The 14781-nt window shown below is 48.4% G+C and overlaps 1 protein-coding gene across 1 annotated transcript in view; it reads right to left on the bottom strand.

The window, feature by feature from the left end:
- Positions 1-14781, bottom strand: part of ATP9B (ATPase, class II, type 9B) — a 244986-nt gene that overhangs the window by 53620 nt on the left and 176585 nt on the right. The window contains exons 14-15 of the mRNA XM_012657822.1: positions 8745-8857; positions 5321-5569 (exon numbers count right to left, since the gene is read on the bottom strand). Coding sequence (XP_012513276.1) covers positions 5321-5569; positions 8745-8857 — 362 coding nt within the window. The remainder of the gene's footprint in view (positions 1-5320; positions 5570-8744; positions 8858-14781) is intronic.

Below are 14781 nucleotides of genomic sequence, written 5' to 3' on the forward strand. Positions count from 1 at the left end.
CACACTAAAGTAACCTTTGTGACAGGCTATTTGTTTACATGGTCACACTTTTCCACGCCAAGTGACTGTTTCGGGAAAATATATCCAAAAGTAGTATCATATGAGAGAAAATAAAATGAGGTAATTCTTATTATTAATAATTCTCTATAATTCCATTATTCAGAAATTTCTGTGCTATTATTCTTGAAAGGCTTGGAAAATTTTTCCTTCTTATTAACAATTACACATACGTAGCTGCTAGCTATACTGGACACATTTTTTACCATGTACTTTGTAATTCAAAATTTAATTGACATTTCATCATTTTTCATTGTGGTTACTATGATCATTTTTATAATTTAATAGAATTCTTAACATAAAATGTAATTTGATCATCTGGAAAAACTGCTAATCAATGTTCACAGACAGGCTACGTAGTATTTATTCTCTATTGGTCTTGAAGGTCACTGAGTGAAGGCTTCATGTCACTGACAATGATTTGCTCCTCACAAATATATTGACAAAACACCACAATTAGTCCTGCTTCAATAGCCACACACAATAAAATGAGTTAAAGAATACAGCATGCCACGCACATTAGCGCTTACTTCTGCAAATCCAAAAGCAATGCTGTTAAGAACATAATGTTCCCCTATTTTTAAATAATCCACTTGTGACCTGTCATTAATTCTAGCTGATTCTTGCACACAAATGCCAGAGTGAGGCGATGGTAGCTGCATTCTGAAACGACACTGAAATAGAGCACTTACCAACGCGAGAGAATGAAGCCACAGAGGAAGCACGGTACTAGTACACAGTTGGCTGGAAGAGTGAGCATCGTTAAGAGTCACAGCCAGTCTTTCTGGACGAAAAGGAGGCAGAGGGCCTCAAGGTCTCTATCATACTGAGCCTTAACCACTGCAGCCGACGGCCTGCGCACTCGAGGCTCTGCCTCCGCGACGACCGCCCACGACTGCCCCAGCGGCTGCGCTGGACACAGGCTCGCACCCTGGAGAGGCTGCATTTTACTTCCGTGGAGGAATTTGCAGGGAGCATTTAACATTTGCTCAGCGGGAGTTTGCCACGCTGAGCCTGCGGAGACAGAGTAGCAGGCAAGCAGAACATTCCACTCTCGGAGAAAATGAAATATTGATCACGTATCATAAGAAACAACGGCGGGGCACAAGCAGCCTCCACGCTGTGAATACAGATTCAGCTATTTACACGCCGGCATCGCCACCGCTCTCTACCCTTCTAGTGCCACCAGACACAGCGCGGCTGACTCGTCACTGCAAGCACGTGGTGCTGACGCCTCACAGGACCTTCAAGGATTTAAAATTAATTCCCCCAGAATTCCATTATTTGTAAAATAAAAATTCATCTATGCGCACGTGTGGGTAAGATAAAAGATCTCTTCTGCTTTCGGGAAAGTGAAAATTAAGAACGCTTACGCTGTGAAGAATAGCAACTGTGGTGTCGGAGACTCAAAAACCAGGGCATCGTACTTAATAAACTGCATTTTTTCTAAGGACGGAGACGACACAAGAGCCGTCCACGAACAGGGCTCTACGAGCCGAGCACTGGTGCGGCACGTGCAGAACTCGCTGCGTTTCTCAGACCATCACGCCGCTTATTAACCGTATGTGTTGGGATAGGTCAAAGCTGAGGTTAAACAGAAAACATCAATTGAATCATTTCCCTAAATAGAGCTCCGGGGTGCAATACTGCAAGCACTTTATTCAATAAAAAATGCTTTTCAAACGGTACTTTGGTGATTGAGAAACATCACTATCATCCGTCAGCCTCACTGCAGCAAAGTTCAATAAGCTAAATAAGGAACCAGTTAGATGATTTTCCTGAAGCTTCAGGGAATTCCAAACATTGCATCAATACAGCTCTTTAAAAATTATGATGAAGTCTATTGTTCTCATTTTCAGATTTAAAATATGTGCTAGGGATTTTTTAAAGGTTATTTAATGTTCTGCTATTTTTAACCATTTTCCAATTTTCAAAATAAGATGAAATCATAAAGTCAAAAAATTTAAATATAAAATTAGCAGTTTCTATGTTACAATTTACCTAAATTTGAATCTGCGCCGTGAGCACCTACTAGGCTTTTCACCCTAGCAAAATTCTCACTGCTCTCTGAGCCAATGAAATCTCTCCATTATGAATTCCTAATTTAAGATTCAAAAAGTGTTATAACTTATGTAAAAACTTAAAGATAAAGAATCCCATATACTCTCAACAAAATTCGTATCTATTTTTGGCAGGTAATAAGATAAATATATATATAGTATTTTTAAAACTTTCAATAAAATTTTCCCGGTTTAAGAAAAATCTCTGGTCTAAGTTTTCCAATGCTATGACTGGAAAACAGTTCTTTTTCAACACATACTCATGTGGGATTTCGGAGACTCTCTAGAATGCTGCAACAGAAGGAACAATGTGCTCAGCCCTCCGCTGTAGGAAAGAAGAATGTGGCTTGTGCCCCTCAGAAGGTGGTCACTGCTGGCCACTGTGTGTCCGAAGCCCACACTAGAACACTAAGAAGATGGCAGTTTATAAATCCTAACTATTCATCTTGTTGGGTTTTGATCCCCAAATCTGCTTATAATTGTTGAATCGTGCCTTTTCTCTTAGATACCCTATTAATAAACTTAAAAATCTGAGACACACACGCGCATACTCTGATTCCAAAAGTGGGACTGTGCTTGGCTGTGAGATTTTTACAAACTCACTGATCATCATCTATAAAGCGTACAGTGCAGACGAGAGGCCTGAGAAGCCTCGCCCACCGATTACAAGATCCAAGAAACAGTGCACCGAGAGCGAACGCACGAGGCAGGACTGGAGCCCCACCGTCCTCGACCCCCCGGTTTCCCTCTATACTCGACACGGCGATTAAGTTCGATTCCGGAGCTTCTCAGAAATTGCTAGCACTTCAACTAACCCCAGTTTTCACAGACGATGCCGACGTTTTCTCAAGAGAGAGCAGTGGCAACATGGTTCACAGGAAGGAACTTAGGTTCCTCCTCACAATTTCATTTTGCACCAGAAGGGCAGACACCTTTGCTAAACAGTGGACTCGCCCCTGCGCGAACTTCCAGTGATACGGTTTTAAGGACCACACTCCCGTGGACTCGATGTCAGGTGTCCGCCACACCAATCTCCCTCCTCCGCCCCGACCAGGAGCCACCCCTCACCTTCCCTGAGATCCACTCGGCCCCTCACCCACGAGCCCGCGGAGGGAGATGAACGCGACGTGTGAACGGCGGACCTGCAGCGTAAACGGGGAGCCCAGTGAGCCAAGGCACAGCTGAGGGACAGAGCCGGTGACCAGCACCAGCGGAGCACCAGGATAAAGCTTTAAAAATAAGCTTGTTTTTCAAAGAGTGTACGAGTGGCTCACACTTCCTCTAGCTCCACCGCTGCTCGGGAACACTGGGCTTCGTGCTTACATTCCTGTCACTGAGCAGCTTTCAAATCCACATGTTAAGAAATAGAACTAGTGCGGTAATTCCCTCCCCTCCCCCGCCTCTCTCTCTCTTTCTTTTTTAGAAACAGGGTCTCATTCTGTCGCCCAGGCTGCAGTGCCGTGGCACCATCTCAGCTCACCGTAACCTCAAATTCCTGGGCTCAAGTGATCCTCCTGCCTCAGCCTCCCGAGTTGCTGAGACTACAGGCGTGCACCACCACCCCTGGATAATTTTTAAAATTGTTTTATAGAGATAGGGTCTCGCTATGTTGCCCAGGCTGGTAATATCCTGATACTTTCTAAGATCTAAGTTTCAGTTTTCTTAACCTGTGACTTTTATTAGTCTTTGTCATGAATCTTGACGTTTTTCTCATTCTACATTCATGCGATCTATACTCTGCATCTTCTTTTTTACCACAGCCTTACTGAGATACAATTCACACACCACACATTTTACCCATTTAAAGTGCGTAATTCAATAGATTTTAGCATATTCACAGTTGTGTAACCGTCACGTAAGCAATTCGAAAACATTTTTATTCCCCTAAAAAGAAACCTCATGTCCTTAGCTATCACTCCTTAGCCCCTGGCAACCGGGAATCTACTCTCTGTCTCTGCAGAACTGTCTGCTATGGACACCTCACGTAAACGGAGTCACACGTACGCGCCTTCGTGTCTGGCTTTGTTCATGGAGCGTGATGCTTTCCAGGGTCATCCACGCTGCAGCACGTGTCGGCGCTTCACACCTCTCACACCTGGACAGTTTGGGTCACCCCCGCCTCGTGGCCACACTGCTGACGCGAACCTGGTGCACAGGTCTCTGAGGACGTGCGATTTTGTTCCCCCTGGGTGTACACCTGGGAGTGGCCTGCGGGTGGCAGTGCGACGGCCTACTGTGTGAGGCCCTGCGGCCTGTTTCCTAAAGCGCTGCATCTTAGAACCCAGCTGTGTGCAGGCTCCGACCCCACACCCTCTCCAACACGCGTCCGGTCCCTCTTCTCCGTCCCTGCTGCCTCGGTGGCTGTCACGATGCCTCTCGCGCCTTCACTGTGACGCTGTTACAGAGAAAAGGGTTTTCCTCGTTTGCAATGTATGTGTGAGCCAGCACCACCAGACTCCTCTCTTTGAAACATCAGGCTTCTATTTTTCTTTTTATTTTGATGGAAGGTACTTTCCCCCGAACGTGTACGTGACCCAGTTTTACAAGTACTCGAGGAAGCCTGTTTGCACGGCTCCCACCGCTGGTTTGACCACTCGCAGAACTACCCTGAAAGGACAGTGTATACAAAACTGCACATAAAATACAGTGAGGCTGTACAGTAATCAGAAAAATTTAATAATAAACTTTAGTGATCTAAAAATCAAAGAATGATATAAAGTTTGAAATGACCGATTTGTCATATTTAAGGTTTTACCATTTTTGTTGATTTTCAAAATTATTTACGTCCTGATTCTCCTTTGAAATAGATACACTGTATCTAGATTCTGGCAGAGTGAGTGGAAATTCGATATGCAAACCTGATGATCCATTTGGAGACGAGAAAAGACTGGATGGTGCAGCCTGTAGTAACAGCCCCAGTCCCAGCAGCTTTACCAAAGTCTAGCTTTGACACAAAACAGTTTATGAAACGGGTAAAACTCTGATTTTTTCTCATGCTGTTTCCTGTAACCATGTCTTAGACACTCTGAGACGTGCTGACACACACAGGCCGAACGTCCCTGTCCCGAAGGCCCGAGTCGTGCCAGGGTCACGCGCTGGGGAGAGCGGACGGCTTTCCCACCCACAGACTCTCGCCCAGTCCCCCCGTGCCCCCAAGCGAGCAGGCGCCCCCTGAGACCCTGCGGCTCTGCACCGGGACTGACCTCGTCGGGGCTGGAGGCCTGGTAGGTGCGGTTCTCGTCGCTGAAGTCCCGGTCGGCCTCGGCAACCTCGGTCTCCCCAGTGACACCGGCCCAGGACTCGTACACGGGCGTCACGTTGTGACACAGCGCGATGGCCTTCACAGCCTCGTGGATTCGACTGCTAACGCTTTTCCTGACTTTGGGAGCTGAAGACGGGCCTTTTCTTGGTGGAGGTGAGCCGGCATTGTTCCCGGCAGCTTGCGACTGCATCTGCAAAACGTGGAACGTCACACAATGGAAGGTAAAGCAAAGAGAACTACGTCGTTTACAGTGGAGCTGTTAACACAGCTAAGTCGCTGGGGATGAGAAAGTGGCTTGATTTGATTCCGATGATCTTTCATATAGCACTGATTCACGTGAATTATGTTTTTATCCTAGTACTACAAAGTGTTTTGATATTTCCAAGTTGTACAATATACCAAAATATTTCCATAATACTTAAAATCTGATAATTTCTTTTTAATATTAATATATTTACTTCAACCATGGCATTAATTTGCTAGATCCTTAATAAGTCTGGTTCATTACTTCTAAAAACAGAGCAAGTTAAAGGACAAATTGGAATGGCACACACACATACCTGCCCTCGGCCTTCCTTAAAACCACTTCACAAGCAACAGTGTGAAGGTAAGAGCAGGACGACACTTTAGGACTCTTCCCTCAACACCCCAGATTGATCCAGCGTTCAGCGGCCTCTGCGTGTGGACTGTCTGGCTGGGGAGGTAACGACCCAACACGGCAGCAGCTGCACGCAGAGGAAAAGCCACCCCACGTCCTATTCCGCCATCGCGTTCTCTTGAAGCTGCCACCCCAGTACTGACGGTGGAGCTCCTCGGACCCAGCTCTCTTGAGAGGATGTGTCTCCGCCATCGAAGGGGCGGCTTTTTGTTACCAACCTCCTGCTTGGGGGGATGGCAGAGGACACACCCCGACCCCAACACGACTGTCAAACATTTCCTAGTTAACTTTGGAGGAACTCGTGACAAACCTCCCTAGAAACCCAGGCTCTCGGTCTGGACCGGGACACAGGGCGACAAGCCATGACCCTCCTGCCCGGCACACTGCAGCGCTGCCCAATTAAGGGTTCGCTTGTGCGCAGCTGGAGCCGCCTCCGCGAGCACCCAGCCCGCCTGCACCCACTCAGGCTGCCGCGCTGCGGCGGCGCGTGAACTCCGCGGGCGCCCTCCTCTGAATCATGCTGCGTCTACCGACACCGGTATAACTGGATCTCACACAAATTCCATGAAGGACGGTGCCCCTGTCACCAAATACTTCCAGTGGGGACGTGCAATCAGGTTGTACAAGACTGTGCTGTGCTGCAGCGGACCTGCCAGACCCGTCATCTCGCAATAAAGCTGAGCACAAATGAGGAGTCCGATGTCTTTCACAGAAACAGGACTGTCTGGTCCGCTGACAGCCTTTAGTAAAAATGATCTTTAAAAGTCCTCCTAGATGGAAATAAATATTATATATTTGTTGTGTTTATACGATGATTCTTTTATCCTTTCTGCTTTTAATCTTTTCCTAGTAAAATAACTTACTTGGAGCTATTAAAATCATATTCACTGATAACACAAATTAAACGTTTGAAACTCTGATGTTGCCCAGTACTATTTCAATCTAGACGTGGATTCCTAAGAAGTTGTGTTCCTTCCCCTTTTTAGATTTTTCTTTTGTTAATAAATATTCTAGGCTGAAAAATACTCTGTATCTAAATAGATTATATCCAAATTAATAAAGTGGTTGGTTGTGTGTGTGTGCACTTATGTGCGTGTATGAACATTACGTATGATAAATACACATGTAAGACGTTTTACTTCTGAGATACTGTCAAATGAAAAGTATATGCCAGTCTGCTAACAATTATAGAAGAGGTTTTCAAAAAACTGAATACAATGCAGACAGTGGAATTCCGCCCTTGAGTTCTGTCAAGAGTAGAAAACCTGTAATGAGAAAGTGTCATTCGGTCTGTGGAAAATTAAGTCTGAAACAAATTCTTGCCAATACAAAAAGTCTACTAGACCCTGTAGCTGACGTCACCCACGCGACGCTCTGGGAGCCGGGGCAGCAGCACTGCGAGCTCCTCCCGCTGCTGAGCCTGCCAGGCCTGCGCTCATTATCACGCGGATTACTTCATTCAAACAAATCAACAAACAGGCAGAAAAAAAGCCTAAGAAAGTGATAATTCCTGACAGACTACAGTCTGTACCCTGGCATTTCAAATAGATTCCCTTAGATTACTAGCTTTGGTTATCCTGGATCAGCAACTTCGAATTATGACAAGTAACAAGAAATCCAGATGAATGAAACACAAACACCACTGGGGGCTGGGGCTGTGCCCACCCTCGACCCGATCTAAACCTGACCTGTGCACACGCCGTGGCTCGCGTGTCTGCGCCGGAAGCACTGGGATGCGGGGACGAGGCAGGGCCAGGGTGACCCTGCAGAGCCCGCTGTCTGTAAGCCTCTGGCACGCGATACGAGCTCTGGGCTCGATCCTCATGTTAAAAGCAAATACAGGTCGAGTATCCCTAATCTAAAAATCCAAACTCTGAAATTCTCCAAAATCCAAAACTTTTTGAAAATCAACATGACGGTCCCCGCCCCCCCCAAAAAAAAGCTCACTGGAGCATTCTGAAATTCAGGGATGCTCAACCAGTAAACACAACGCAAATGTGCCGCAACCCGACAAAACCTGAAACCTGACACACCTCTGGTCCCGAGCATTTTGGAAGAGGGAGGGACATGCGACAATAATTCCTGTTCTTAAAACCTCAGACAGCTCTTGTGAGTCGCCAGTGAAAAAGACAAGATCTAGGGAATGTTTAAAACAAAGAGGAGCCCTTATGTATTAGAGACCCGTAATAAATATTTACAGATGAAATGATGTGGTTTTGAGCCTCACATCAACGCGGTGCAGTGAGAGAACAGTTACCAAGGAAACTAAATCAACCACACGCTGGCTACCTAGAAGCGCGGGACAGGTTTTGAGGTTCGGGACACTGTGTCACCTACTTTCGTTTATTGAAAAAGGTGAAAAGAAAAGAAATTATCTTTAAAAATGTGAGAAAGTTTTATTAATTATGCAGAAAAACAGAGGGATTGTTAGGAAACAATTTGATGCAGTGTTCTGAATATTCCTCAAAATACTATGTTTACGGAGTACTTTTTCACAAATAATTCACTAAGAAAATGTAGTGTGAACAACTGACTTCAGCTCTTTGTGCCTCTCTGACCACGCTGATGCGGAAACGCTTATTTGAAACTGCTTCCTGTTGACGACAGCAGCGGCGGAGGGTCACCCAAGCAGCTCACAGACCCGCACAGCCAGGCCCAGCTCCACTCCGTGGCGCTGCCTGCCTCCGAGAGAAGTAAACCAACTTGCCTGGGAGTACGAACTCGTGAGGTGGCTCTGGATCTCATCCATCGTGTCGGTCCCATAGGACACGGTGCCCAGATGCAGCCGCTTAAATACCATCTCATTCCGGGTGAGGGTCCCTGCAACGAAGGTAACAGCAGCAAGTGAGTGAACACAGGTAGCCCAGCAGGATCCTGCTGTTCCATCCCACCCCTTCCCAGCCGGGGAGGCGCTGCTCCCCGACCACGCACGGCTGGTATGTGCTGCCAGGTGACAGAGTAGCTGAAGAGTGGTAGCTGCTACTGTTTTCATTTTAATGGCGAGGACCAGAAGTTTTCTTCCCGTTGTAACAACTTTTATTATCAGGAGGGCTCTAGTATATGAAGAAAGGCTAATCTCTGGCCTTCAGCTCAGATTTGGTACAAATGCAACTTCTGCCTGCTCTGAAAGAGGCACACAGAAAACTAGAAAACTGAGTCACCATCTTTATAACTATAATATAGAACACTGCCTGAGAAAGACAGCAACTAGCCCCAAATTAGGGTGTCCATCGGTTTTTTTTAAAAACCTATTTTGAAAAATTATTTTTAACTGAATAGAAAGAGAAATTCTGGATGTGTTTATCTCTTAGCATATATTTACATTACCTGGAAAGACAGGAGGTTTGTGAAAGAGAAAGCTGTTTTTTTTCAGTGGGGTTTGCAAACAGTGAACTGTTGGACGAGGCTTCCTGACCCTCCTGGGCAGCCCAGGCGGAGGTATCAAGGTGGTTACTCACTAGCACCCCCAGTAGAGTGCGATCTGCATGTCATTTAACGTGAAAATACACGGGTGACACACGCATCACTCTCACTTCCCCAGTTTAAAGAGGCACAGCAACGCAGCAGAGTGTGAATGGCCGTGACGCACACAGTGTGCCACAGCGGACTGCGCCGTTCCTCTCCTTTTCCCTCGCGGGTTTCTGCACCTACTGCGAGGATTATCCACAGACAGTAATGCAGTTACAGATGTGAATGTGAGCAGCACTGGAGCCAACCAATTGCAACAGAAGTTGAACTTTCTGCGTGGTTATAAAACACCCATAAAATATTAACTGGTTTTTGTTTTCTTTCGCATACATGACATTGAAAATACGACACAAACTATTTTCATATCTGCCTATGAGGCCGTATGAAATAGTGAGGATTAGAGCACAGAGTTAATCCTAACACATCGGTTAGCACCAGAGCACATGTGTCACTGGACTCAGAGCTTCCACCAGGACACAGAGCTTACTTTAAAACAGATGGAAAATCCAGCTGGCCGGTTAGCTCAGTTGCTTAGAGCGTGGTGCTAATAAAATAGATGGAAAATCTATATTTTTTATTATTTTAGAGATTGTTTTGACAAATGCTTTTAAAAGAATGGATACAATAAATTAAAAATTAGAAATTCCAAAGAGCAGCCACTGCCTGGGATGCCCATTCGTTTCATAAATTTTGTTTTTTGTGAAGTTCTATGAGCCCCTTTATAGGCTGTGCCCTACATACCCTGAACAAATGGCTCTCAAGTTTCATAAAAGCCAATCAGAATTACATGAGAAGTAGCTGAAACTTTTTCGTTATGTATCATCATTAAGTAAATTAGAATTAACTTAAAATACTAGGTTATATTAAATAATTTAGTTAGCAACAATTCAGCTTCCAAATAACATAATGAAGTTTGATAAATGCTTTATGTATCAAAGATCTGAGATGAAAAATGACAGTAGTACCATCCACAGTCAAAAGGTAATCTTACATTAATTCGTATTAGAATAAATACATTATTATGTGCACCCGAATGAGTTTTCTGAAAAATTATTTAACAAATGTGTGTTTAAATTAAAAATATTTTACTTCCTCAGATTGCTATAGCTGAAGAATTTCCTTTAGACCTTCCGCTGGTGAACACTGGGCACGAAGCACGCTAAGTTGCGGGGAGCGCGGGAACTGGGCGCACATTCCATGTAGTTTGTAAACAAGACCATGACTGACGCTTCTTTTAACCTAAATTTTTATTATAAACAATTTTTATACATAAAGTTAAAAGAATATTACAATGAACACCAGTATAGCTCCTACCAAGAATAAAATTTTTTTTCGGTTTTTGGACAACTTCATGCAAGTAGCAAAAGACCCTTCAATAAGTAGCACTTCCTGTGCTGCGCAAGCCTCACTCTGGGACCGTCGCCCACGCTGCTGCGGCAGGCGCGGGAGCGCGGAGCGGCGAAGAGTGAGCGCGCTCACGTGCAACGCCAAGGTGCCGCCGCTGACCTTCCCCACGAAGGTGCTTCTGTCCTCGTCACGCGACATGTAACCCTCACCCTCAGCCGTCCCCGCCCTCAACAGCTTGCAGTCCTCTGGCCAGCAGCACCCACCGAGACGCCTGCACGGGGCCCGTGTGGGCTCCCCACCCCTGCAGGGACCCTGACCAAGAAGGGCAAGACCCTCCCGACTGTGAAAAGCCACCAAGGTGGGTGGCACAGATTCCACAAGACTCCAGGTGGCATGCCTGATGCAGTGAGTCCTAAAAGAAAGGGGAGCTGTTCTTGTGGCGGCCACCACCACCAGCAGCATCAGCATGGCCTTCCTCGCTCTGCGTGTTCAACCCACGCTCACACCTGCGTCCTGCCCGACGAGGGCGGCCGCGCCCGCCCTGCCGCCTGCCTGGAGCGCCTCAGGTCCGCGCTCTTCGCCTCTCGTCTTGGTCTGCAGCCCCTTCCACAGGTTGCTGCACGCCAGCTCTAACATTCCGTAACCCACTTTCCCACCAGAGCCATCTTCTGAAAATAAAAATCTCTTCATTTTACTCCCTTGCTTTTCAAAACCACTAGTGACTCACAGTCAAGAACGAGCGTAAATATAAACTACTCGGAATGAAAAACACGACTTCTCACGACCCGCCGGCGGCTCCCGGCCGCCCATCCTCAACGCCAGCCAGCCTCGCAGACACGCCGGCTCCCGCGTTCCCGGGGTGTGAATAAACTGGCCATTGGGCCGGGCGCGGCGGCTCACGCCTGTGATCCCAGCCCTCTGGGGGACCGAGGCGGAAGGACGGCCTGAGGCCAGGAGTTCGAGACCAGCCTGAGCAACACAGCCAGACCCTTCTCTACTAAAAAGAGAAAAATCAGCTGGGTGTGCTGGTGGGGCCTGCAGTCGCAGCTACGAGGAGGCTGAGGCGGGAGGATCGCTGCAGTCCTGGAGTTTGAGGCTGCACCCCAGCCTGTGTTAGTGACACCGTCTCATTAAAAAAAAAAAAAAAAGGCAATTCCTGTGTTCGCGCGGCCAAAACTCATTAAATAAGGCGTCCCTGCACGCGGGCTCGAGCAGACACAGCGGGGTTCAGACCTGCCCGGGACCGCGGGCCGCGAGCCTTCACGGGGCTTCTGCGCGTGTGCAAACACCTCCTGCCTTGCACGGGCGCCGGCAGAACAAGAAAACGTACCAAGTGCCGTGATAACGGAACGAGCCACGGTGTACCCGCGTGTCCCCGTTTGTACGGACACGCTGTACGGACACGCTGTGTGCACAGCACAACACGATCAGGGATCCTCTTGCCAGGAACCGGCGGCGTGAGGGAGGACACGCAGGAGACCCTCCTGCTCTGAGAGGCAGGGACAGCAGGCACGGGGAGCCCAGGAGTGGTCCCCGTCAGGGGGAGAGCCTGGTCACCTCAGGAGGGCACCGTGAGGTGAGGAAAGCCTGTGTCACCTCAGGAGGACACTGTGAGGGGGAGAGCCTGTGTCACCTCAGGAGGACACTGTGAGGTGAGGAGAGCCTGGTCACCTCAGGAGGACACTGTGAGGGGGAGAGCCTGTGTCACCCCCGGAGGACACTGTGAGGGGAAGAGCCTGTGTCACCTCAGGAGGACACTGTGAGGGGGAGAGCCTGTGTCACCTCAGGAGGACACTGTGAGGGGGAGAGCCTGTGTCACCTCAGGAGGACACTGTGAGGGGGAGAGCCTGTGTCACCTCAGGAGGACACTATGAGGGGGAGAGCCTGTGTCACCCCCGGAGGACACTGTGGGGGGGAGAGCCTGTGTCACCTCAGGAGGACACTGTGAGGGGGAGAGCCTGTGTCACCTCAGGAGGACACTATGAGGGGGAGAGCCTGTGTCACCCCCGGAGGACACTGTGAGGGGGAGAGCCTGTGTCACCTCAGGAGGACACTGTGAGGGGGAGAGCCTGTGTCACCTCAGGAGGACACTGTGAGGTGAGGAGAGCCTGTGTCACCTCAGGAGGACACCGTGAGGTGAGGAGAGCCTGTGTCATCTCAGGAGGACACCGTGAGGGGGAGAGCCTGTGTCACCTCAGGAGGACACCGTGAGGGGGAGAGCCTGTGTCACCTCAGGAGGACACCATGAGGGGGAGAGCCTGTGTCACCTCAGGAGGACACTGTGAGGGGGAGAGCCTGTGTCACCTCAGGAGGACACTGTGAGGGGGAGAGCCTGTGTCACCTCAGGAGGACACTGTGAGGGGAGGAGAGCCTGTGTCACCTCAGGAGGACACTGTGAGGGGGAGAGCCTGTGTCACCTCAGGAGGACACTGTGAGGTGAGGAGAGCCTGTGTCGCCTCAGGAGGACACTGTGAGGTGAGGAGAGCCTGTGTCACCTCAGGGAGGGGGAGAGCCTGTGTCACCTCAGGAGGACACTGTGAGGGGGAGAGCCTGTGTCACCTCAGGAGGACACCGTGAGAGAGAGAGCCTGTGTCACCTCAGGAGGACACTGCGAGGGGGAGAGCCTGGGAGCAGGGCCCATCCCGGAAGGCTGGGGACAGATGTCTGTGGCCGTACGCTCAGCCCTCTGCAGAGCACATGCCACCCGCGTGACACACTCCAGCAGTCGCGCTCCGTCCCGCTGTGCCCACGTGCTCACGCCGCGCTCCCGCGTCACAGGCCGCGGCCGGCTGAAGCGCGGCGCTGCAGGGTGTGGGCTCGACAGGAGACCAGCGACATCTTAACGGGGTTTCACAGCCCGCGCGGTATTTTCAAAAATACTGAAAATCTACTGAAGTAGGGCAGGCAAACACTTACCCATTTTGGGTGCGAGCAGGTAAGGTTAGCGTGAGAGAATCGCCAGACTGCGAGAAAACCGGTGAGACAAGAACTCAGATCCTTCGATCATAGTTGTGTCCCAGACCCCGCCAAGCTGCCTCAACCTGATACTTGCTAACGATGACGACTGAATCCGTGCTGTGCCCACACTGGGGAAGCAGCTGAAAGCTTGACCCAAAAGGACTAGATTCAGTTAGGGTCACAAGGCATGTTAGGAAAAAAGGGATTAATCACTTCTAGAAAGATCCTTTTGGGCTACGTCTGATATACGTTATTCTAAATTTCAATAGGTTTTAAAGCTGTCAGGAATAGGTCAACGTGCTTTTACGTGGGACACATTCTAGTTAAAAGAAAAAACATTCTACTGAGAAGAAATGTGACTATTTTCCGTCTAGTCAAAACTCTTACCTTTGTCGTATTTGCCAATCTGAGAATAGTTTTTATTATTTCTCTTTTCATTCTGAAATAATTACAGATTCACAGCTGCACGTGTAGTATGGAGAGGTCCCTTGTATCCTTCCCCCAGGGTCCCTCAATGGCCGCATCTTACACAACTGAAGTACAACATCAAACCAGGACAGTGGCCTTGGCACATGTGTGCGTGTGGCTCTCTGTCATTTTTTCACATGACATCTGTGTAACCACTGTTGCAGCCGAGATCAGAACCGCTGTCTCAGCAGAGCGCTCCCTGTGCTGTCCCAGTGGTCACAGCCACCCCCAACCCCCACCCCAACCCTGGCAACCACTAATCACGTCTCCATTCCTATCATTTTAATTTCAAGAATTTTATCTGACTGAAATTACTCAACATGTGACCTTTCTTCACTCAGTGTGACACCTCTGAGACGCATCCCAGTAGCTGCGAGTATCAACAGCAGCGTTCCACAGCACAGCGACGTTTAATTTGTTTAACGGCTCACCTACTGACGGACATTTCTAGTGTTTCCAGTTTTTGGCTGTTACAAATAATGCTGCTAAAAACAATCATGTGT

This window comes from Propithecus coquereli, unplaced genomic scaffold (assembly GCF_000956105.1).
Source record: "Propithecus coquereli isolate 6110/MARCELLA unplaced genomic scaffold, Pcoq_1.0 Scaffold560, whole genome shotgun sequence".
NCBI classification, from domain to species: Eukaryota; Metazoa; Chordata; class Mammalia; order Primates; family Indriidae; genus Propithecus; species Propithecus coquereli.